Here is a 27,032-nt window from a genome sequence, read left to right as displayed (position 1 = left end):
AAATGTTTGGCTTTTTTATTTCCTTTTCAAGAATAAAAAATGCTTATTTTTATATACAATGTATATTTATAGAATACTTGTTAATTAATACTATTGGCTATGAATCTTGGTTTACATTCAATACAATTAAATAAAATCTGTCATCAATGTCAAAAATATTTAAAAAACATTGCTAAATATGGCTTTTTATATCACCACATTATCCAATGATCTTATCCTCATCTGTAACAAAAATAACAACCCTTGCAATACCTTTCCCGTTGAGTGATTTTTACTTGTACAGGGCATTAGTGGTAATAAGTAGGCCTACAAATGATCCCATATTGAATAGATCTGTGATACAGCAAATGTTCAAAGTTGTTATGAAGTTTTTTTGTTCCATCTAATCATGTGATTCATACTATTTCACATATCCGGCTTCTGAGTATCAACAGTTTGGGCAACTGCCGACACACTCTCCTTCATAAAAAGCTTAATGGATTTTCTTTTCACACAGTGTGACAGCAAATATGAATTTTGAATGTCTTGTTTTTCATTTCACATTCTTTACAATGATTCCTTCACCACAGCTTAAACATCTTATAATATTTTTGCTTCATTCTAATACTTTATCCAGCATAAGATTTGTACATTGTTTTGCTTTTTGATTTTGTAAACACAGATTTTAAAACTATTTTTTGTTGGCATATTGCACCCTGGCCCACAGTTGATTATACTGTATATGCTGTTATGTTCTCAATTTTTAATTTAAATCTGGAAACAAAATACTCTTTTAATTGATTTGCATAGGAGAGAATTATGAAGTTGTCATAAGTTCACTAACTCTTTTATTATACAATACAATTAATTCACATCCACAGTTTCTTTATATAATTTTTGTTGAAGCTCCTGATGGGCAGCACCAGGCAGCTAAAGGGAGTTACCACACCAACAAGGTTTCACAGTCAATGTCATCAAGATAATAAAAAACATTGTCCCTGGTTTTATGCACAACTTTTCACATTGTGGAAATTGGTGGGGGGGGGGGAGAATAGGAAACAAAGGTTTAAAATTGAGTAGGAGTAATTAGAGAATGTGCGCTGGGCCTCTGGGACCTGTGGCATCCACAAGTCATTGGTGATGAGTTTCAATTGAGATTCTGTTAATTTTTAAAATTTATAACGCAGTCTGATTGTATTGTGGTTCTAAAAATAACTGTCACATATAATTGTAATTCTAATCAGCTTAATTCTAAAAAATCAAAGGAAAAATGAGATAATATGAAACAAAGATCAATATAAAATATGAAGGCAATTACAAAAATTACATTATTTATCACATGATAAATTTTAGCATTAATTAATTAATATAAGACAATATTTGGTTTAAAATGACATAACCAAAAGACTTAATTTTAATAAAACCTGTTTTCAAAATTTTCATGTATTGACAGGTGTGGTACAGTACCACAAAAGAACACAAATGTCTTACAAAAATAAGTCTTACAAAAGACAGATTTTATATGTTCATCACAATTACACATATTCATATATTTCTGTAAATTATCGTCATTTAAAATCATCCACTTTGATAACCAATGCAACTTCTTTTCTCTTTTCTTTCTTGCTTTTCTTTTTCTCAAAATGCACATCATCAGTATTATGCTTTTTAGATTCTTGACGCCTGTAAAATATAAAAAATGGTTACTGTAACTACAAACTTGAACTACCTTTACGCTTACCAGTAGTTTAGACTGGCTTCATCAGGTGCAGGTGAAGCCCAAGGAAATCAGTTAGCCAGTAACGTGGTATTAGTGTCTATTTACATAGTTCACCTGACTAAAATACAGCTCCTCCTGTAAGTTGAAAAACCTGTTGCCATATACAGCAAATGGAATCCAAAATAGTGATTATCTTACATTTTTCTTTTTGCTTCAGCAATTTGCCTTAATTTTTCCTTTCCAAGGTCATCATCCTCAGTTGAAAAATCATCTTTTTTCTCTGGATCATCCTGCAAGTCCTGTCAGAAAACAACAATGTAAAATTGTAACAAGAACAGAGACAACAAGGATGTAAATAACACTGAAACAACAAGGATGTAAATAACAACTGAGACAACAAGGATGTAAATAACAACTGAGACAACAAGGATGTAAATAACAACTGAGACAACAAGGATGTAAATAACAACTGAGACAACAAGGATGTAAATAATAACCGAAACAACAAGAATGTAAATAACAACTTAGGCAACAAGGATGTAAATAACAACAGAAGCAACATTTACTAACTATTCATCCTCTAGCATCAGTCTGTCAGATTCTTTTTGTTTTGATACTTGGTGGCCTAAGCTTAAGTGTCTTTGGACCTATATAAGCCTATATAAGCCTTTCATTTTTCAATAAAAAATAAGATTTTTTTTTTCTTTTGAAATGTAAATACAACTTATTGATTGGATTGGCTTTGATTGGATTTATTCGGTGTAAACACCAAGGATAGCCCACGAAAGCCTAGAAAAAGACTTATTTCCAGTGGGGTCCTTCTGGTGGTGATTGGGCAGTACACCGGGAGGAAATCCCTACTCTTCTCCAAAGAGTGTACTACATTCTTCAACATGCAAATGGGCCATAAATGCACACCGGACCAATGGCTTAAACGTCTCATCCGAAAGACGGTGCGCTATTGTAACTTGTATTTCAGCCTTCCAGCTGAAACACAAGGAGAGGCAGCGATGGGAATTGAACCTGGGGACCTAGAGATCTCCATGGGTCAGCGCACACACAGTGGCTACCACCAGATTAGCCGACTGAGCTAAGCTACTCTCTTATCATTGATGATGGAAAATAAAAAACGAAACGAAAAGTATTAGGAAAAAAGCCATTGACACCATGACATCTGTTTTGACTCTGAAATACAAAATGAGCAACAAAAAAGGTTGGGTAGAGGAGTTTACAAGTTCTACAGATCTGGAACCCCAATGCAAAACCCTTTATCAACTGACTATTGAATAAAGAAAGACAGAGAATTGTAAATTTTGATTGAATATTAAATTTTCTAGGCTCCTTGAATCTTTCTGGTAAAAATGATGATGTTACTTTAAGGTACAAATAATTTGGTTGTTTTATATAGGAATAAAATTAATAAAAAATCTAATAACTGATACAGAACTTTACCATTATAAATATTATATGTGACCGGCTCTGTCAAAATCTTCTGTTTGATGCAATCTAGTAAAGCACCCAAAATGTTGTAGAATCAGAATTTTGAAAATTTTCATGTTTTTGTATTTCATAAAATAAGATATTTAAGTACATTGCTGCAAAATATCAATCACTAAATCTAACTGAAAAGTATATTAACATTATTTTTAAAATATAAATCTTAATAATAAACTATTGATTTTGGAATCTTTGGAAGCTGTTTTCTCAAAACGTATATGGCTGATATCCAATGAACTAAACATTCATAACTTTGCTAATACTCAACTGATTTCATGCAGAATTTAAAAACACCAAAAAATAAACTTTTCTTACAAACGACTGGTTTTGCTAGAGCCGGTCACATATGTGTATCAGGACAAGGTTTATACACAAATGAAGATGACTATGGAATGATTATGAAGATGATGATGACGACGATGAAGACGATGAAGATGATAAATGATTATCTCACCTTCACTCCTATAACATCACCATCTTTGAGTTGGTAAGGAGCATGTTTCAGATTCAACCTCTGGTTCTGTCCTCCTTTTCTTTTGCCTTTTTGTCCTTTATTTTTCTGAAACTTAGAAAATAGGAAGTAAAGTCATTAAACAGTGGTGTATCTATTGGGGTGGTAAATGCACCCAAAAATAGCCTGCACACCATTACCACTGAAAATTTGCTGAGCAAAAAAATTATACTCAAATAGTTTTTATTTTATTTATTTATTTTTTTTATTAACAGGAGATTATTCAGTGGCCCCTTAAATAGTTAAACATACCCTCATATCACCTATATATTGCTAACACCCCACCCCCACTAATCATTGATCCCTTCTTGACCTTTGTGCATCCCAAACAGTTACCATGTAAATACTCCTAGCCTAGATATGCCACTTTTTCTAAATGTTGATAATATTTTCTCTGACCATCTGACCAATATTTTGCTGAGATAAATATTATATTGAAATAATAATACTTTTATAATAAAAAAACTTAATAATGACATATTTTGTTAAATTATTAATATTATTATTAAGTGCGCTGCATAGAAACACCATAAACGTGCGCATCAAAGAGCAAAGTTGGGCTGTTGATGACACAAAGTTTAGCTAGCTGGTACAGTACAGTATATTTGGATGTTAACACACTGCTAGAATAGAGCCTAGTTATGGCAGAGAAATGGCAGCCAAAATCTAGTCCAATATATTAGTGGCAGTCAAGTAGCCTGTTTGGCTTTAGGTCTAAAAATTTCAGGTGCGATATTTGATTTCTAAAAAATTGCCAACCTGAGACAACTATATAAACTAAATGTTTGATGTGTTTCAACATTTTACATTGTCAAATTATGATACTTCGAAAATCGTTTTTGAAGTTTGAGAGTGCTATTTCTCAATGTCTAGAAGTGCTAAATCCTAAAAAAAAAATCGCAACCTGAGGTTGGTGTAGACTCTCATGTCTGAGCAATACTGGAATGGTTCCGCTGCCCCTGTATTAAGTCATGCTACATAATACAGTTTTCAAATTTTTGTGTAATCCCTTAAATGCCTGGTGGTAAGTTTTTTTCTAGTAAGAAGTCTCTAAAAAAGCAAAAAAAAACAAAACGACCTGTTTCGATCTATGTGCCACACAGATTAAAAATTAAAACTTGTTTGACCCTTGTAAAATATAAATTCAACGTTTAATTTGAATTTTTTGGATGTTTTTTTAAACATTATTAGTCAGTATACTATTAATACAATACTATGGTGACTTACTTGTGAACTATTTGGAATAATAATCCAGTTAAATTTCTCTGGTTGGTGTTTAGCGATGATGATCCTTTCTAACGGTATCTTGACCCTGTCCACTAAGGCTTGCTTTAGAGATTCTGGTGTTTGTGAACGAGTTGTATCCCAGATTAATTCCTCACTTTTGCTGTAACTCCTTAATTTAACATTGCGTCTATGTATTGCTAGTACTATTGTATTTTGCCTTTGATGGAAGAAAGAAGTGTTGAGTTATTCTGTAAGTGAGTTGGTAGCACTTTTATTTGTATACCAGACCTACACTTGATGAAGGGAAAAATCCTATAAATGAGAGTACAGTACTACCAACCATTTTAACTAACATGTTCATGTAAGCATTTATTTTTATCAAATATTAAACAATGAAAAAGTAAACAAGTATTTTAAATAAAAAATATGGAAAGTAATTTAAAATATGGAGATACACCCATCTTAACCCACCCCCACCCCACCATAACAAACATTAATTATGATTTACATATTATAGAAGAAATCTACACTAACCAAAATTAATTGTTTTCCATAAATAGATACATAGATAACACCTGCTCATTATGTTCTTAATTACTTAATGGTCACAAAGACAAATAGCTGATAGAATAAAAGTGTTTACTTTAAATTTTCTTCTTCCTGTAAAATTTGCACTCCAAGTTTTGTGGAGGAGTTGATTTTCTGTCGTCTGTCAAAACAAAAAAAAAAATGGCTCAGTCAAAAATTGGTATCATCACTTGGTACATGATTGATAGAGCTCCCAAAAAGGACTTTAAGGAATTTTACCTCTGAAGTTATCCACTCTTCTTAGTAATTGAACACGTCCCAACTCTATCATATCACATATAGGAAAGAATTTAAGATCAAGCTTGGCACAAATGCAAATACAAGAAACCTAAATGTATACATTGAGACAAAAGAGGCTCAGAGACTTTAAACATTCCAGACAATCCATTGGGAAAACCCATAAATCATCAACCAAGTGAAGATGAATGTTACGCAAAGCGAGGTCATCTGGGTTAGGTCACTGGTGAATAAACTAACAATAACATTGATGTTTAAGCCTTGTTGATATCACAGGTAAAAATTAAGTTAAAAATTAAAAATGTATGTTACTTTTATGAATATGATTCTTGTTACGTACCTAAGAAGTTGTTCATTATTCCTAAATACTCTGGTAAGCATTGAGTGCTCCACTTGACGTAGCCTTATGTAATGAGTTGATGGTAAGCTGATATCCAAGCCACTGAGCTCTTTCAGTATTAAACCTTTTAGCATATCAACGGTTGCATCTTCCAATACCTCCACATTGTTGAGGTAAATATTTGTCCCTTCAATTTCAGACAATGGTTCATTGTCTTCTGAGTTGTTGAAGAGACCTTTAAAAATTAAATTTGTTTAACCAGTTAATTTGTTTATTAATGAATTTATATACTGTACTTAGATCAGATAATCTTATTATTCTATAGTAAAAATTTAATAAATATATAAAGTATATATATGTTAACATAAGAAACTTTTACAAATTTAGAAGGGAAGGAGTTTATCTGTGTAGATTAAAGACATTTTTACAGCATGTGAATGTAAAAATGTAAATATTGATTAGAGTTAAAAAGCATGAACGAGACGATTAAATAGTGACCTTTCTATGTTGTTCTATTACTATTGCATTTAATGTTTAAATATGGTTAAATGCACTTTTGTTTAACTTGAATTGCAATATATATATATACATATACTTTTATTTTTTTTATTGTCTTCTTTGTGTTATTTTAGTTTGCATGACATTTTAGAAAGACTATTTGTGCTTTTTAATCATTTGTATCATGTACCATTTTAATAATAATAATAATTCTGGATTTATATAGCTTTGTTTGACAATAGTCCATAAACTGATACACATTCAGATAATAATAGACATTAAGATACCTTTCATTATAGTTGTTATCCAATTAAGTATACTAGATTCTGCTTCAGTATCTGGAATGTTAGGCGGTGGATACAGCCACACCGGCAGACTCAAAAACCCTCTTGGTGGTAACTTCCCTGCTTGAACTAGGACGTGCTCCCCATCTTTTACAGTTTCTTGATCAAGGGATGCATCCTGAAGAAAGGAGGAAATATCATCATCTCAATCTTCCTATTTTGCAGCCAAAAATCTAAATTATCTCTTGTATGTGCTTCATCTACCTTTGAGCTAGTAATATTGTTATTATAAATTTCTTAGATTCTTAATTCTATCATATTATTCAAATCTAAGTATTGTATTTGGTTTAGTTAAGATTTTTGTGTATTTTTGGATTCACCACTCGGAAACAAGCGAATGCCACTGATTCTACATTGATTTCTAATAAATGAATTGAAATTAAATTATGTGGAATCAAATGCACAACTGGAAATCATCTGCAGTGGGCAAAGGGGGTTGCAGATTGTACATGATTGAGACTGTATACAATGACAAGGCAAACACAAGCCTATAGAGACTACCACACTATAAAAATCTAACTTAATAATATAATTGCAGTAATAATAATGGTAGATAACTGGTAATAATTAGTACTAATACTTCATTGGATTATAATTAATTTATAAATTTATTATATTACATATTGTTTTATTTCATAATTTCTTTTTATTATAAGTAGACTGTTTTCTTGGCAAAGTAAATATTAACGTTGTTATAATCACCATTGGCTGTGTTTATTTTCTTCACCTTAATACTGATATTGTCTGTGTTGTTAATCTGTGAGTGTAGTACATTGTATAGACTCATGTAGCAATGATAATACAATAAGTCATCAATAGAAAAAATTATGTGATTAACTGATCTGAAAAATAATGTTGAGCAGTGCAAATAAAACACTTAAAAACACATATTAATTGTTCAGAATTTTGAAGAATTACCAAGTCATCCAAAACATCAGCAGGCTCCCCAAGCCAGTTAGTTTTCTGTAGATGATACATATCTCCCTTGAGGTCAAGGGTTACCAGAATAGCACGTAAACACTAGAATATGACGACAGAAAAAGTTGCAGTTAAGAATCATAATAAAGTAAAAGTAATAAATAATTTTAATTAAAATAATTTTGATACAGGGGTGGTGTCAGTGGGGGTTGGGGGCCAGTGCCCCGTTGGGCAGAGCTGCCCCTCACCCCCTGTCGGGGAGAAAAAAAAAAGGATTTTCTACATATTAGTATACTCTAAAATCGATTAAATAAGCATTTAAAACCACTAAGTTGTCATATTTTTCTGGGGCTTCACCCCCCTGGACCACTTTCGAACATTTGAGTGACGCCCGACCATGCCCACTTTGCCTTCATCAGGGACCTCTGAAACCCCCGTTGTGCAAATCCTGGCACAACCCCTCTTTTGATAATAATCAAAATCATCATTATTATGATCATAAAAATTATCCAATCTTGATAAATGACAATCATGGTGACAATCATGATTTTCGTTAGTTTGTTAATGGCTCTACTAATAATAACTAAAGAAAAATGGTTACCATGCCAACTGTCATGGTCCTGTTGACAATCATCTCTTTTCTACTATTTGATTCTGAGGAATTACCCGGCATTCCAAGACTAAAACTTACTGTAATCTAAAAAATAAAAAAAAATAAAAACTTGGCATTTTATTGTAAGATACAAAAAACAAACAAAATTTCCATATTATAATTTAACTAAATTGGTGCAAGATACAATTGCCTCTATTCAATAAAAGAACAGCATTGGCAAGTTTTAAAGAATGCAACATGTACTCCAAAGTTTATCCCTTAATGCTGTGGCATTACACCCTCTAATTAATTCTAAAAGAAATAACAGACTTTTTAACTAGTGTTACCTGATTGTGTTTTGGTGGAGCACCAGGTTCTAATATTAGGCAAGAATTGTGTCTGATCTCAGCAGCACCAATACTTTGCTGTTCAAACACTGAAAATAACCACAAAAAATTTTATAAACACTCCAGTAGCTAAGATAAGGTAAATATTTATGTTCTATTACTAACATTAAATTCAAATGGTGTTAAATTTTCATATAAATCTACATACTTGCACAGTTTTTCTACAGTCAATAATAAAAAATAAAAAAACATAATAAAAATTATTTTAATTTAGCAGGTTCAGTTAAAAAATATGCTAACATATGCATATAAATTGGTAAAGAAAATAGTTAAAACAGGTACACAAACAACCAACTCCTTGGTTGGAAACCAGGAAGATATTGAAGGATATTGAAATTAGCAACTTACATGGAGGTTGGCACCCGACCGTTGCATCACATACACGCAAACGCCCTCCTCCATCAGGTTTCATATCGCCAGTTAAGCCAAGTTTATTTAAGATAACTAACTTAAGTTTCTCAATTGTCTGCAATTATAATGAGGAAAAAATGCAGACATTATTATTTATAATCCCAGGTGTTTTTTTATTTATTATATTCAACCGCTGATAAAAATTAGGGATAAATGTAATACAATTCATTCACTTGTAAGAGCATCATTCTCAGTGTATAAATTACACAAGTGGCCATTTACATAAACCTAAAAATGGACAAACTTTGCTCAGGCCTAATTAACATGAGAGTTTGCCAAGCTTGAGCATGGCCCTTTTTTGGTGGTGAATCAGGCCGGCTCTGAGCTGCCAGCAGGCGAGCACCGGGCTAGCTCCTGCCTCTAAGGCTTTATGGTTCAGATATGTAATCCTGATCATTATCATTTTATTATTTTACAACATCATCGCTGAGAGGTCCATTGCTTCACCTTGCTTGATGCTCTGGAAATCTTTCTGTGTCAGATTTTATCTTGAGCATTGAATTCAATCAATCAACAAGGATTTATACAGCGCAAATATCCATGGCAGAATGCGATGTTCATAGTGGCTCTATGACAATGGTATTTACTCAAAGTGCACATTGACTGTGAGGTTAATTAACAATGCTTGTCAATGTCATTTAGGTAAAATGAAAATACAAAGGAGATGCAACTTACTTGGTCTGATTCAGTTTCAACTTCAATGAGAGGCCAGTCATCATCCTCCTGGTTAGCAACACATCGATTCTCAATTTTAACTCTCACAAGTTTTTCTTGTCCTAGCAATTCACCTTCAGCAAAAACAGCTTTCCTATATGAGCAATAATCACAGAGAAGACAAAATAAAACAACAAATAACTCCACAGCTCTCCTTGTGTTTCAGCAGGAGGGTTGAAGTTTCAATACTGCATTGCTTTTCAGATGCAGATGCAACTACATGAGATGATGAACCATGGGAGCTTTGCCCCCCAAAAAACCCAACCATGGGCTCTGCCCCTGGACTCTGCTGGGCCCTTAGCCTGCTTCCAGACCCCCGATTTAGGAGCCCTGGCAGCTACTGCATACTGGATTGTGCTGGTCTAAGCGGCCCTGGATGTAATTTCATTATGATTGTATATTCTTACTACTGATTATCAATTTTCTCCAGCAAAGTCAGCAAAAAAGAAAAAAAAAAAGAATTTGCATTAAGGAAGCTCATTTTATGTTTTCTCAATAATTATTCTGAGAGATAAGTTAGTTTGCAAAGAGCTATGTGACTAGCACCAACTATCAAGGATGCATAAGCCTGCAGAGCTCTTGTGTGTGCCGTTCTTTAGACATTTGAGTCTTACTCTTACCCTATCCTTGTCTTGGCCTCAGCACAAATTTTATCACAGTCAAGAAACTTCAACTCTTGTAATGATAGCTTATCATCAGAAGCACCCATAACAATATGCTTTTTAGAGGAGAGTTTACTGATCAGCAGGAATTCTGGTTGTATTTCAGTGAGACGGCTGATCATTAAACGCACTTCTCTGAACTGAGAATGTTTAGGGAAAGCATGTGAGATTTGCCCTTTGACACCATTCCCATCAATCCAGGTGATGTCCAGAAGAATCGGCTCAGATTGCTCACCTGTCTTGATCACCTGACCACTTACCTGCAACCAAAATCAATTAGTATTATAATAACTGAATCCTAATGATCTTATTATCAATAATCAATATTTACTACAGCATTATTTATTATATTTTCTTTATTATAATTCTCTTTCAACATTGAACTCGTATTCCTGATTCTACATTTTATAAATCATTTTTATATCAAATTCTTATCATTACTTTTTTGTTTTATATATTTATTATTATATTATATCATTTTATAAATAAAAAAAAATTATAAATGTAAAAGTAGATGTAAAAGTATATCTTTATTAAAAACCTTGAATCCATCCCAAAGGAACAGCTTTGAACCAGTAACAAGTCCGAGGTGATTGATACCAGCCGATGCATATTCACTAATCATGTCATACAGGTGTAGGCCTGCTGGCAGCTCTTTGGCTATACTCAGTTGACTTCCTTCCACAAAGGTGTCGCCTAAAACCTTTGATGAAAATAATTATGTAACAATAAATAATATAATTATAGCATTTAAATTCATATATAGGCCTACAAGAAACAGATGATTATCAAACTAACCCTCTTGGCAAAGTAGTGAGGGAAGAAGGTTTAAAAATTTGGTTTACACACGACACTTTGCCAGGCAGCTTCAAATACATCAGGGTACGTTTTGCCATTAAATTTAACAAATTTTTTTTTTTTGCAAATCAAAGGTATGCGCTACTCACTTACCTATTCTGATACTGTTGTGCCCCCCACACACCCCGCCCCCTTTGAAAAATTCTGGATCCGCCCCTGCTCCTGGCTTTTACTGTTTACATTTTATGATGTTGCCAAAACCTGGAATACTCTTCCTCATTTTATTTAACTCTGGGGGAGGATGACTTCAAAAACTACTGTGGCTATCTTGGCATCTTTCTATATTATTGTATTTAAATACAGTATTTCCAAATTGTTAATAAAGAGAGCATATTCAACTCACCTCTTGTGTTGCAATAATAAGCTGTGCAACATCTTTCCGTCTGTCTATTTTTAGGGATGTCACACAAGTATTGCTATCAGTTTTTAAATGTAAACTTCCCTGTTTGTAATGATAGTCCTGACTATGAAGTACTGTTAATGTAATTGTATTAAGTTCTATGTCATGTTCTATTCTCTTGGTAGTAAGCACTGAGTTCAACTTAGCCATTTCTTTGATGATATCCATTGGAATACCAAAGGCAGGGTTGGTATAGGCTACAGAAAAGAAATCAAATCAAATTCTGTTATTGTCATAATTGTAGCATTTATTATGTTATTTTGATACAGTGTTTATTTATATGGGCAATGTGCAAACACGATATATAAGTTTGTGAAGTTACTAACAACCAAGTACTGTACAGTAGTAATATCTCCAAAAGGTAAATCAAGTATATGAATCCATTTCATTTAACATGTAGGTAATGAATGATACATAGGCAGTACCACCACAGAAAAATTTAAAAAAAACCAAAAAAAAACCCAATTATCGCAGTGGCAAAAATAATCCGTTTTACAGGGGAATAAGGTTGACTTCATCAGAGGGAATAAGACCGAGTTTTTCAGGGGGCAGCATAAGGCTGCATTTTTCAGGGGGCAATAAGGCTGCATTTTAAAATCTACTTCACTAATTTGTAATGTTTACAGTAAATTAGGTGTTGACAACTGTAAATAATAATCTTAATAAGGAGACCCAAGTATACCAGCATGAAACCATGAATGTCACTCCAAAAATTGACAAGGCCATTTTGTCCTACATATTCTATTCACATATTAATTAGGATTTACTGTTAAGTTGTACTGTATATAGTTTGTCTCTGAATTACATATTATTCCTGATAATGCTTAAATAAAAGCGAAACAAAGAATAAAATGGCCTTGTATATTTTTTGGAGTGATATATCAGCTGGGTCTTATATTGTAGCTCAGCTGGTTAAGCATCTAACAATGGAACTAACAAAGAACATAGTTTAGCAACACTACATGTTCAGCTATGTTCATGTTCACTTATTTCACAATATAGTTAACAAAATAATTACTAAACTTGCATATAGGGCAGTTTTGCACATAAAATATTAGTACCATGTTATCATGTCCAAGGCACCCAATTAAGCACTTTGGTAGAGGATGTACATATCTCTCATAATGATTCTGCATACAGTACCTCACATAAAAATGAGTATTGTAAACAGTTTTTTAACACTCTGCCCACCAAACACGGAGATCTCCGTGTTTGGTAACGCAACGCTTGACCGCCAAACACGAAGATCTCTGTGTTTCATTATTTTTTACGGAATCCGATAGATGGGATAATTACTAACATGTACTAAAAATTTTAACACTATTATTATTCAGTCTGGACCATAAGTGTTTTGCTACTTCAGTGTGACATAATTTCAGTGACCTCATCTTGCATGGAGATACTAAAACACGGTTATCTCAGTTTTATTGTGTGAATATGCGTAAAACAACAAAAATGAGTCACTTTCATTTTACTGTTAGGGGTCACAGATTGTGATTAGAATAAAGTGTTTGGTACCATTGTAAAGCTAAGATCTTTGTAGCTCTTGTAATATTTAATTACATGTAAATCTGATCACATACACACTTTCAACGAGCTTCAGAAAAGTGATAAAATTCACTAAAAAGTCTGGCATTGGCTGATACTATTTTTTCAAACCCCTGGCAGTCAGTGTTAAAGTGAGTCCTACCTTCCTTAGGTCTAGGTAGAGACTTCCTTCTGTAGAACAACATATAAGCACTTTCACGTCCACTAAACTGTTTGTGAATTTCTTTTTGATGTATTGGCTTGACATGCGAGTCATTGAAGTCAAACCAATGTTGATGTTCATCCATGTTGGGCCTAAAAAGAATTATGATCAGTCTAACAATCTACTTTCAAATGATAATTACGATGATGAAGATCATAATAATAATAAAATAATAATCATCATACCAAGATTCTTCAATATTGAAGAATATTATATAATAATAATAAACATAATAATATGATATTAATTTATTGTTGTTAAACCTTCATTTTTAAATGAACAAAAATAACATCAGCATTTACCTGGACGTTTCGATTACAATCAGCGATCCTTTTCAACTGACTGTGTTGTTACTTCAGTTTGGTTGTGACGTCATCAGTTACAACATAATGCACTGATGTTGGTTGGGGCCCCGTCTGCCCCTGTTGTGTTCAATTATTCGTTGTAGATATATGAGAGTTAATAAGAACCCGCGTCCCTGTTCATGTTATCTTAATCCAAATGGATTCAAAAATTTTTTTCTGTTGCTCCTCCCCAAGCATGGCGTAATCAGTAATTGAAACATCCAGGTAAATGCTGATGTTATTTTGGTTCATCATTCACAAATGAACCAGATGAATTTTTACAATCATATGATATTAATTATAATCAATTATTAAAACATTAACATTATACAACCACTTTACATTCAATGGGAGACAGAATGTATCTTGTGCTAAAACATATTTGTAGTCAAGGACGTATCCAGGAGGGAGGGGAGCCATAGGAGCCGCAGCTCCTCCTCCGCCCCCCCCCCCCACCATTTGTACACAGTGTTACCATTTTAAAGCTTGTTCTTGAGCCAATACAAATTCTTTCCTGGGATCACTCAAAATGAATACTTCTAAAACATGTAAATATGCATAAGGACACGTAATACAAATAGGCCTAATAGAACACATAGGCCTAAGCGTTTTAAAAAGTACAAAAATCTCAGGTCTTTTAAGATATAGAAATGTGATCTGTATGGTTCAATTCTTTAAAGTTTTGTTTAATAATACTACTATTAATAGTAATAATAATAATAACAATAATAATAATAATGATGATGATGATGATAACGATAGTAATAATTGATAATATTATTAATAACATTAAAAATAACACAAGAAAATTGTGCTAAATGCGAAAAAAAAGTTGTGATTTGTTGATCATAATTATTATAGCATAGTTCAAGCTCATTAGGCTATAGTTAGGCCTAAGTTGTCCTGGATATTAAATAGATTTCCTAATAAAAGACCATGAGAAATTTGTTGGTATTTCATTTTGACTATAATGGTGATGCAATGATGATGAATTTTACTATATAAAAGTGTCATTTCCCGCCATCTAGATGTACTATTTCATTAAATTTTCTCACCTCTGCCCCAACCATGGTGGGGCTGAGGTGGTTGTGAAATCACGGTTTAAGTTTGTAAAATACATACTCAAAGACAATGTTTTTAAGCTTTGTTTTCTATGATATATCGCACACACATTAATAAGATCTCTATGGTTGCCAAAAATCTCTGATAGAAGATCATAAGAATTTTTTTAGTGCTTCATTTTGACTAATGGTGATGTGATGATGATGAATTTTACTAAAAAAAAGTCATTTCTGGCCACCTAGAGGTACTATTTCCTAAAATTTTCTCACCTCAGCTGCAACAATGGTGGGTCTGAGGTGGGCGTCGACTTACAAAATATCCACCCCTCCAACTTTCAAAACAGATCTGAGCCCTTCCCTGGATGACATTAAACTTCATCGAGTCAGCACCTGACTCAGAGTATGTCTTAGTGATTGCTGAGGCAAGGGTCCATACATTTGTCTTTAGGATGTGATCTGGTTTTCCATGCCTATTTTTCGTGATTATGAATATTTTGGATAAAGAATGTTTTGAGCAGAGGTGGATTCAAGACCCACCCCCTCTCCTCATTTTTTTTAAGGAAAAAGAAGAAAAATATGTTCAAATTAAGTGTGATAGTGTAATTTCCGGCCATCTAGAGAAACCCTAATTATAAATTTTCTTACCCGAGACCAAATCATAGTGAGGCTGAGGTGGGTGGTTCCTCGGTCTGTGAAAGTCCCTACCTGGTTCACCTCTCTTTTGAATTTCTGGATCCGCCACTGTTGATTTATTATATAATTATTGTTGCGCTTACTAATATTATTTATAATGCATCTATTGCAATTTTCACTTTATCCTCTCAAAACATCCCTAAGAACGTTCAGAGTGCGTTACTTCACATGGGGATTTTCCCATGGACCCCCGCAGGGTCCTACGCAATTCACATAACGGCTCCCCCCTTTCAAAATCCTGGCTACGTCCCTGTTTGTGATGAATACGGAATCAAACCCAAGACTGGATACTCAAAGATAGCAACACATTACATACTGTAAGTGATCTGGTGGTTGTATACTGCTCATCAATTCCAACACCTTCAAATTATGTCTATGTAGCAACACATTACATGTCTGTAAGTAATCCGGTGGTTGTATATTGCTCATTAATTCCAAGACCTTCACATTATATCTATGTAGCAGGTAATAATCAATGCTTCTGGATGCAAGTTTACCAATTATTTTCCAATATTCGTAGAAAGACAGATAGCAAGCAAAATAGACAGTGTGGGTTTCAATCTTAACTTTAAAAATGAGATCCTGAACTGATAATAATAATAATAATAATAATAATAGTAAAAATAATAATCTTAAACATCACTCACTCTGTATTCAATACTCCCTCCAATTCTCTTGCTGTTGAGTTGTTTACACCAAGTTTCTGCTCAGCAGTCTGACCTTTAACCTGCTGCTCCTTAATAGTCTGTTTATCGTTATTGGTACCATGTGACCCTGTATCATGTAATTGCTTGTCATGTGACTCATTCTTATGTAAAGATACAGTGTTGCTACATGGATCCACCATAAATAAATCATTATACTTCTTGAGAAACTAAAAATAAAAAGATTTTCAATGAAAAGGTAAGGTAGAGTACAATAAAGTAGAAGTATATGTGTAAAAATAGGAAAAATTTACATACTTAATATACAACAAACCACTTCAATATGAAATTCTGTATATTATTATAGTTAGCTAACCTTTGTCACTGTTCCATATTGCTTCTTAAACTGTTTGTTCCATGAAACTCCAGTTGTCTGTATAAGAGCCTAACATATAGAAACACAGACACATTAATGAACCAGACAGTATGTTAATACCTTTATGAAATGAAACTGAGCCCATAAACAAAAAAGAAACCCAAAAAACGAATGAATATATAAAAACAAAAAGCCAAAGCAATATTATCACACAGCTAAACTACAACTAAAATAATCATTGATAGTAAAATTAATACAGGTAGAACACATCTACCAAATCCCAGTTCATGCTTGTACAATGGGGTCAATTGCTTCTCTGATACCCACAATAGCACCGTAACGCCAAAATTGGTCCGGGTCAAAAAATGTTAGGCGGACAGATTTTGGCGGCCAAAATATGTCCGCCAGACTACTAAAATCGGTCCTCTGGATTGATTTTAGCTGCTAAAACCTGTCCCGCTTGGATAAAATTGGTCCGCGTCGGCCTGGTCACTTAAACTGTAACTCGTCTGCTGCTAGTAGTTTATGATTGTTTCTCCCGTGGAGTGGAGGAAAGTATGCTTCTCCCACACTTGCAAAGTCTTTTGCAGTGACAGAATGATTTGTTAAGCTTTTGAGGAAGTGTTTTATCAAACCACCAGATACTGGTAATGCATTTCCTAGGGCTAGGCGATGCACACAGAGTGCATCATTTTCGGCGGCCGTGGTAGGCCTACGTTTGGGCCTAAAATGAAACACAAGACTGAATTATTAGTTTTAAATATTCCGTATTATTGTGTGGGGTATTGGGTCATATAATAGATATGTTCTAATACATGAAATAAAAGAGTAAGCATTCTCAGAATTGAATGCATGTACTTCATCACGGAGCACACACAACCAAAACAAAACAAGGTAAAAAATGAACTACAGCGGACCAACACGATTTAAGACCACATCGTTTAAGTTCTTTTCGTACTTTTACACCAAAGGGTTTACTAGGCGCGAAGCTTTACTTAATTTTCACCAGTGATTTCACCTATGATTTCACATACAATAACGAATGAAACATATTAGGCTATATAATAAAAGATAAGATATTTATCTATCATTTGATTACAAAAAAATATGAACGTTATAAAAATACCAGTTATAACTATTAAATAGACGCCAGACCGAATTTGGCTTATGTGGACTATATTTGGCAGGTAATTTTAAAGCCAAAATCGGTCCGGCGGACCGATTTTGGCCCCGGACCAAATTTTTCCTGACAGCACCACCACTCACCCATTTGACTTTAGTTAATGATATAGTTACCTTAAATTATTTAAATTCATACCTGGCAAAGTTTATCTATAGCCATGCTGAAACCAGGTCCGCCTTGCTCAGCCAGGATCATCGCCAAGCACTCCATTGGAGAACTGAAAATCATTTTATCCTCAGATGGTTTTTTCGAATTGTTCTTTGGTTCAATTACAGTATATTCTTCAACCTATAGATATTAAATAATAACTTTGACTTCGAGCAACTCCTTATTCACAAACTTATTTAGTTGTTCCATTTAAATTTCTCTTTGATTGCACTATAAAACCATAATGCTTTCTGTTTTCTTGTTCAGTCTATAATTTTATGTATCGATTTATAAGTAATACACTCCCAATCCATATTACCCTATTATTCCCAACCCAACAGTCTGAAATTCATAACTATCCAACCAGGTTTTCAAAAAACAATATTACAACAGAAAGCTGAAAATCATTTTATCCTCAGATGGTTTTTTCGAATTGTTCTTTGGTTCAATTACAGTATATTCTTCAACCTATAGATATTAAATAATAACTTTGACTCCTTATTCACGAAAACTTATTTAGTTGTTCCATTTAAATTTCTCTTTGATTGCACTATAAAATCATAATGCTTTCTGTTTTCTTGTTCAGTCTTTTCAATCAATTGTAGAACTGAAATCATATTAAACAATACTGTATACAGGTGTATAGCTGAAAATCATAGCTTTTTTTCTGTCTGATATAATAATAATTTCTCTAAATCAGACTTAAGAGGAATATCGTTTGTGTTATTTCCCCCTATAACATCATTTTTTTTTGTTGTCTAATTTCTCCATTGTCTAAGTTCCCCTTAAGGTAGGTTTTAGTAACATAATATATTATATTATAATATATAATACTTTTTTGGTTGAACTGTCGGTCATATATTCATTGTAAAATTGTCAGCTATGAAGTGGTTCACATGTAAATGAACATGTGCAACATGATCTATGGGCATACTATTGTCTCTATATAAAAGACTCATTTGCAATATATTTACAATGTGTTTCTTGCTTATCTTTAATTGGAAAGTGTGTGATCAGTCAACTGTGACAGAAATGAGAACCGAGCAGACAGATGAGTAAATGCTGAAGGGCAGTGGTTCCACCCAAGCTCAACTACATATGTACCTAACTATATAAGACACAAAATAAATGAGAGCAATTTATGGTGCACCAAAAAGCACACACACTTAGATGATGATGTAGGATATGCATTTCACCTCAATGGTCTCATGTGCATTATGTGTTAAATGGCACTATGTATACAGTGGTGAAGGTCCACTGCATGTATAATACAGTGGCGGATTCATGGGGGGGAGGACCAGAGGGCCTGGAGCCCCCTAAATTTTTCAAAACTTTTCTACTCAAATTTTGAGTCTAAGAGTGCCATTTCTGGCCTCTAGAGGTGCCACAATCATAAATTTTCTTAGACCTCCATCTGTAAAAGTCCTATCTGGGCCCCCTCTATTTCAAATTTCTGGATCTGCCACAGTAATGTTCAATGTCCAAAAGCACATGTAATGAGTGTTCATGTTCAATTGTCTAATGTACTGATATACAGTACTCGTACATTATATTTTACTCACTGGTGTTTTCCATTGACCCAAACCATCAACATCTTTAATGTAGGCATGGTAATGGCCTCCATAGCAACTACCACGATGGATAACAACTGAATACAACTCATAAACTGCAGTGTCTTCTGTTTCTTCCTGTTCAAAATGATATTGACAAAATTAATTAACTGAAATGTTATTATATGTCAGCTGCTTAACATGAAAATACAACATGAACCATTGGCAAATCATATTTTAATCACAAAAAATATATAACAACAACAAAATATTAAAAATAAATTATTCATACATAACAATGATAATAAAAGTAATAAACACAATATTAATAATTTGATTTGAATTTCCTTTTAAATAAAACCAAAATTGATAATAAAAATAGTATTATATTATAATTACAATAGAAAATATTATTATTTATTTTTATATTTATTTATTTTTATAATTATTTATATTGTTTATGTATATACTCTACTTAATTGTACTACAGTACTGGGCTTTGAAATCTATTTTTGATTGTACTGTCTATGGAACTGATTTGATATATAAGGTGAATTGAATTGAATAATATACTACCCAACTACTACTATTAATAATAGTAATAAATTATTACAATTTCAATTAAAATACAATTATCCAAAAGATACCTTGTCACAGTACATCCTGAGGTCCAACTCAAAGGGGAAAGTGTACTTGCTCGTCTCCTTATACCTTTGCATCTTATCGTAATCAAAACTAAACCTTAGAAGGGACACAGACAGGATAGGTGGTAAAGACCGTAGCTTTGCTCCCTGCAAACAATAAAATGCATTGCAGAGTTTTTCAACTGTATTTGAATACAAAGATTATGGAGAATAACTGCAATGATTGGTATATGATATAAATGTAAATACAAAGATAGATATGTGGATAGTTTTTGATGGATAGGTTAATTGTACTACAGTACTGGGCTTTGAAATCTATTTTTGATTGTACTGTCTATGGAACTGATTTGATATATAAGGTGAATTGAATTGAATAATATACTACCCAACTACTACTATTAATTATAATAATAATAATAAATTATTACAATTTCAATTAAAATACAATTATCCATGGTGATCACCTCAGACAGTATATATATATATATATATATGAACAAATGACTGTTGCGATGGATGGTGATCACCTATTTATTATACCTTTGTAGCATTAACTAATTTACTGCATGCTTCGCATCTGTATTTGTTGCGGCCTTCAAACCGTTCTGTTTCTAAGTAGCAACTAGTCAAGTATTCTTCTAAGCTGGTGTAATTGGCAACTGCAGCAGTTAAATCAAAGAAGTCCTCCTACAGTTGCAGTATGGGCCAAAAACGAAAAATTGTAGTTAATAACTTCAAAAGCTCAGGTAGAAAAATATATTATCAATTTTTAAGTTAATTACTCAATGAATGACAAACAAAAATAATATGCAACAAACCAAATAATATGCTCATTCATTGGGAAAATTAGAAAAACAGGGGTAAATATAACTGAACATCCTAGAAAATTAAACAGTTTTAATGCATGACCAAATATTTTGCATTTAATGCAACTACTGGGATACAATTCAAATAATGCTGTCCAAGACTATATAATTATTATTTGCTATGTATTTGTACCTGATGAGTGTGGGCAGCTTTTAACAGCTGTCATACGAAACAAACTTGTAGTAATAAATACATATGGAATTTTTCTCAGTTTGTCTACTTTGTTCATTTTAATTATTATTTTATTTATTCTTTCTTTATACTGAATATACACATTCAATACATAGTACTGGTTTCCAAAGTGGTCCATTCTTAACTACAAAAATGTTGAAAGCAGATATATACACATTGTAACCAAAAAAGGTTGATAACTTAACAACAAATTAAAATAGATTTAAAAGGAACATTGTAAGAAACTTAAGAAAATAAAAAATTTAAATAATAAACATGGATATGCAAGGTAAGAGAAAATCAATTAAATTGGTATTATTGAGGATTTGAAATAGAATGTTTAAAATTTGAAAGTGTCATAGATTTAATGTTGGTTTTAGTATGATCCAGGAGTTTATTCCATAATTTAGTAGATCGGTATACAAGTTCTTTTAACTTGCATATTATTCCAGGTGTATTCAATTAGTGTATTTTTACTTTGACCGCGAGTAATTATGTTGCCGTTACTCACCATTCTTTCACTAACTCTCCCACACTCCTCACATGTAACCTGTAAAAAACAGAGGCTAAAATTATGTCCAAAAACTGATATAAATTTTAAAGTTTACTTTAACTCTTCTTATTAAACAATGTTTGTGAACACAAACAAGGTATGATTACCTTGTTTACAATGGATCCTTTGTAAAGTCTTTGAACTAATTGTTCTCCTTCTGTTCCAATCAGTGAGGCATCTATGGCACTAAACAGTATCCGGCTAAGCTCTTGTACATCGTGCTGTTGAAATCCCTAATACAATATAAAAAAAATAACCCTAAATAACATATTTTTTCTTCACATTCTGCATCTGGACTCACCAACTATATTATAAATTAAATTAATTGAGCTGGTCCAAGATCATTAATTAGAAGTACTGCATTTCCTTTATAAAGTAGAAAGAAATTTACACTCACTTAAGTGGCAAGATTACAAGGAACATATACTAGTAGGAAATATCCTTTTTGTCCCAAAGTGTATGTAAAATAGAGAGATAATGCCATATAAATGACTTGAGAATACATAACAAAACTATGTTGTAATGTAAGGCCTCTCTACATTGTGTTTCTGGGTATGTGTATAAGTTGGTAGTCTTACTTCTGATCCTGTCCAACCAAAACTATCTGTCAACTGAGAAGTATTGACTGATGCTTGATCCAAAAGAAGCAGACGGCTAAACAAATTCTGCAACTGGATTGGTATTACTCGGACCTGCAATGAATCATGGGATAAATGAGATGACTGCTTATTCAGAAACAGACAGTGAAAACTAAAAGGGGAGGGGACTTTTGTTAAGCAAGTCTAACCATTTTATGGTTTCTCCTCTATAAGTAGTGTATTATTTGATTGTGGAAACATAATTGAATAACACAATTCATCTAACATCCTGGTATAGATGTTGTAAACAGAAAGCTATAACTTACCTCCACTCATAACCATCTAATCTATACATAAAGAAAGAAACAAAGTCAACATTTTAAATTACTAACCTTCGAACCTGGTTTTCCTTGATCTTCCAAACTTCCAAGCTGAGAGGAATCAAGCTTAAACAATGCCTCTGTAAGCAAAAACCATTTTATTATGGTAGTAGTATTTTGGGTTTTACCTTCCACATAAAAGTAAATTACAAAGTGATCAGATGTTTTGTGAATTAGTAAATTATTGAGTTACTGTTTCTATAATTAGAGATAATTTTTGAAGTGGTTATTGTTCCACTGTTTTGCATGCCCCACCCCAATTTTTTCAAAATTATAAAGAAACTGAAGAAAAAAAGAAAATATATTCAAATTTAAGTCTGTGAGTGCCATTTCCAGCCATCCCAATGTGCCATAATCAGGAACTTTCTTACCTTGGCCTCAGCCATGGTGGGGCTTAAGTGGTTTAGATCCCCGCTTCACAAACTTTTTTAAACCTGCTCGTGGCACAGTGCAAAAGTTTGGCAAACCCACTTTTGAAGTCACCTTGAATCTTTGAGACCTAGAGATCAATGCTCATTTGTCCCTCTATCATTATTGAATCCTCTTCTATTATACGAGCTCAACTTTAGATGGTGGCCAGACCAGACTTTCTCTAAGCAACAGCCAATTTATCTGGTATAAAGACCACTGGTATGAAGCATTTACATTACTGCCCGTAAAATCTTGCGCTATTGATTCACAATTCACAACTCTAAATAACTTTGTATGGTCTGCGAACAACTTTATAAATGAATCGTAAACAATTTTGTTCAGATCATTAATAAAAACTACGAATAACAACAAGGGTCCAAGGACACTTCCTTATGGAACCCAGCTAGACACACATTGCCATCCAGAATGAACACCATTAACAACCACTCACTGTTTCCTATCTTTGTCTCAATCCAATTTAATAGGTTGCCAGATACTCTGTAAGACTTTAATTTTGACCATAACCTGCGATGAGGAACTTTGTCAAATGCCTTTTGGAAATCAAATCAAATGACAAACCACAATCCATCGAGTCCATTGATCAACAAATTCTAACAATTGGGTCATACAAGATCTGCCAGAGTGAAAACCATGATGTTCGTCTCCAATGAACTTGTTAGATTGCCAATAATCATAAACCTTGACTTTTTTTAACCAACTCATGGCCGGCGGAACCGAGGAGGGGGGGAATGATTTAAAATCAGAATATCACTGCAGCAGGCAGGTCATCTCCAACATTCTACACATCATACATAGATACATTGTCATTATTATTTCAGATATAGTATTGTATCAATATCAACATAAATTTGGCTAGATAGGCCTATCTAACAATGAAGTACTGTATCACAATGAACAGACGGCACTCATGAGGAAAGTACAAGAGCTTGGCTTACGATTCGCGGTATACTTTATTCGGCGTAAGCATAGCCTCTAAATAATGCCTGTCTCTTATACACATCTAGATGTGTATAAGAGACAGCCACCAGGACCACCCTTTATTTTTGGGATGGATTTATTTTTTATGGATTCATGGAAAAAAATCGTATGCAACTACTCAATTTTTTTTATGTATGTATACACACATAAGGCCTATCTACTGTAATAACAGGGATAAATTTACCTGACCGTTTTCAAGAGGGGAAAACCTTGAATTTTGAAGAACTTAAAAGTAATTAAAAGACACCTCAGAAGTCGGGAAAACTCATTTCACGCATTCTAGGAATCAAAATATTCAGGGGGAGAACCCCCCTTTCGTTTTGGGATTTATGGATTCATGGAAAAAATCGTATGCAACTACTCATTTATTTTTTTTATGTATGTATACACACATAAGGCCTATCTACTGTAATAACAGGGATAAATTTACCTGGCCGTTTTCAAGAGGGGAAAATCTTGAATTTTGAAGAACTTAAAAGTAATTAAAAGACACCTCAGAAGTCGGGAAAATTAATTTCCCGCATTCTAGGAATCAAAATATTCACGGGGGAGAACCCCCGGACCCCCCTTTCGTTTTGGGATTTATGGATTCATGGGAAAAAAAATTGTATGCAACTACTCAATTTTTTTATGTATGTATACACACATAAAGCCTATCTAATGTAATAACAGGGATAAATTTACCTGGCCGTTTTCAAGAGGGGAAATCCTTGAATTTTGAAGAGCTTAAAAGTAATTAAAAGACACCTCAGAAGTCGAGAAAACTCATTTCCCACCTTCTAGGAATCAAAATTTTCCCGGGGGAGGACCCACAGACCACCCTTTTCTTTGGAGCTTATCGATTCATTAAAAAAAGAATAAGTACTGTATGCAACTACTAATTTTTTATTTTTATGTAGGCCTATGTATACACACATAAGGCCTATTTCCTGTAATAACAATGGGGAAAAATTACCTGACCGTTTTCAAGAGGGGAAAACCTTGAAATTTACTTAAAAGTAATTAAGATACCTCAGAAGTCTGAAAAACTCATTTCCTGCCATCTAGGATTCAAAATTTTTCCGGGGGTGAACCCCGGGACCCCCGCTCCTTTTCTTTGGAGCTTATCGAAAGTTTACCTGACCGTTTTCAAGAGGGGGAACCTTGAATTTTGAAGAACAAAGTCATTAGAAACCTAGCTCAAAAGTCAAGTCATTTCCTGTCATCTAGAAATCAAAATTTTCCCGGGAGGACCCCCGGATCCCCTTTTCTTTTTGGGAAAAATGTTGACCCCCATCCCCTGGGTGTTTCCAGATCTGCATGATTCATATTACCATTCATCTTATAAGTGGGCCCCCACTTTGGATTTATTCGGTGTAAACACCAAGGATAGCCCACGAAAGTCTAGAAGAAGACTTATTTCCAGTGGGGTCCTTCTGGTGGTGATTGGGCAGTACACCGGGAGACAATCCCCTACTCTTTTCCGAAGAGTGTACTGCGTTCTTTAACGTGCACATGGGCCATATTAATGCACGCGGGACCAACGGCTTAAACGTCTCATCCGAAAGACGGTGCGCTAGTAACTTGTATTTCAGCCCACTAGCTGAAACACAAGGAGAGGCAGCGATGAGAATTGAACTGGGGACCTAGAGATCTCCACGGTTCAGCGCACACACAGCGGCTACCACCAGATTAGCTGACTGAGCTAAGCTGCTCTCTCACTTTGAAAAACGTTCCGCCGGCCCTGCAATTAACCAATTTCTCCATAGACTTACAAAACAAGTAAGACTCACTGGTTTATAATTAAAAGGATGGTTGTTTACACTGATTAAACAACAATGTTATCGATTCTCCAATTTCCTTTACTAGGGCTACTTCTTCTTTCTGCTTTAGACTGTGAACTCCATGTACGTTATACCAGGCATATCCATCCATACTTAACTAAAACTGGAGGACCATGGGACTCATCTGTAAAGTTTGGGAAGCGTGTGTTTAGATCCTCCATCTCTAAAAGCTCCTCCTGTCCTCCCCCCACCCCCCACCTTTTCGAATTCATGAATCCGGGCTGCAGATCTCCCAGAATTGGTTTCTTTCAACTTGGTTGCGACCAATGAGGCCATTGCATGGACAAAGTACAGACAAAAACAAGAGGATGGTAAATTCAGCATTTACTCGTATTTATACTCACAAACATTCAATACTATTGTTACCTTTAAATTCTGGAGTGTACAGTAATGTCTGTAACAGGGCGTTAAGATAACATGTTGCACCTTGATTCTTGATACCACACAGCCCATTCTCAGGCCTAGGATCAGGCGGTCCACTGTGTTGTTGAGCGGCCTGATCCTTTGTTGGTCTATTCTGTGGTCCATAAACAGGTCCTTCTTCCTCCTCAAACAATCTGTCGATTCCCAGCATTTTATACTAACATTGATTCCATAACTTCTTATATACGTTCATTTAGATAACTGTAATTTTACTATACTTAGGCCTACTATAAATTGCTTTACCAATATGAATCATCCAATCGTAACATAAATAGCGCCCTCATGAAAAATTAAACTTTTGTCCGTCGATGGGCGCCACACGCTATTTTGGAGACTGTACGGCTTTTTTACTAAAGGGACCCGGGACAAGGACACTTTTTGATAATGGCAAATATTCAGTTCAGACCAACACATATTCGACAGCAACCTCTATTAAGGCGACACTATTTCTTTTGACAACAAATGCAGTCGACTCAAAAAAGAATACATTTCATTTAAAATGTATACTGTACTGACAACTTTTGTTGTCATA

General features: G+C 33.8%; 1 protein-coding gene across 1 annotated transcript; it reads right to left on the bottom strand.

Annotated features, from left to right (window-relative positions):
- LOC117106795 (ubiquitin carboxyl-terminal hydrolase 40-like) lies at positions 1-26,772 on the bottom strand. The gene is made up of 27 exons (XM_033248237.1): positions 26,444-26,772; positions 22,857-22,924; positions 22,465-22,578; positions 21,994-22,119; positions 21,845-21,883; positions 20,836-20,982; positions 20,299-20,442; positions 19,664-19,789; positions 18,090-18,242; positions 16,772-16,840; positions 16,399-16,625; positions 13,594-13,745; positions 11,847-12,100; positions 11,187-11,348; positions 10,604-10,905; positions 9,945-10,077; positions 9,207-9,324; positions 8,799-8,887; positions 8,461-8,556; positions 7,860-7,961; positions 6,885-7,059; positions 6,100-6,334; positions 5,578-5,643; positions 4,935-5,151; positions 3,651-3,761; positions 1,898-1,998; positions 1-1,662 (listed from the first exon to the last, which is right to left on the bottom strand). Exons 1-27 carry the CDS (start codon positions 26,649-26,651, stop codon positions 1,548-1,550), a joined length of 3,849 nt encoding a protein of 1,282 aa, XP_033104128.1. The 5' UTR covers positions 26,652-26,772; the 3' UTR covers positions 1-1,547.
- Between the last annotated feature and the right edge of the window lie 260 nt (positions 26,773-27,032).

The sequence above is a fragment of the Anneissia japonica genome, unplaced genomic scaffold (genome assembly GCF_011630105.1).
Source record: "Anneissia japonica isolate Jap-2015-1 unplaced genomic scaffold, ASM1163010v1 scaffold2471_len1564793_cov202, whole genome shotgun sequence".
Classification (NCBI taxonomy): Eukaryota; Metazoa; Echinodermata; class Crinoidea; order Comatulida; family Comatulidae; genus Anneissia; species Anneissia japonica.
Note: the sequence above shows the minus strand (reverse complement) of the source record. Positions and strands in the feature narration are given on the sequence as shown.

Coding starts and splice junctions, on each gene's coding strand:
- LOC117106795 (XM_033248237.1), bottom strand. CDS start 26,651: ATGCTGGGAATCGACAGATTGTTTGAGGAGGAAGAAGGACCTGTTTAT. Junction 20,983..21,844: donor GGAGAGTTAGTGAAAGAATG/GTGAGTAACGGC, acceptor CTGCAACTGTAG/GAGGACTTCTTTGATTTAAC. Junction 5,152..5,577: donor CAGGAAGAAGAAAATTTAAA/GTAAACACTTTT, acceptor CTTCCATCAAAG/GCAAAATACAATAGTACTAG.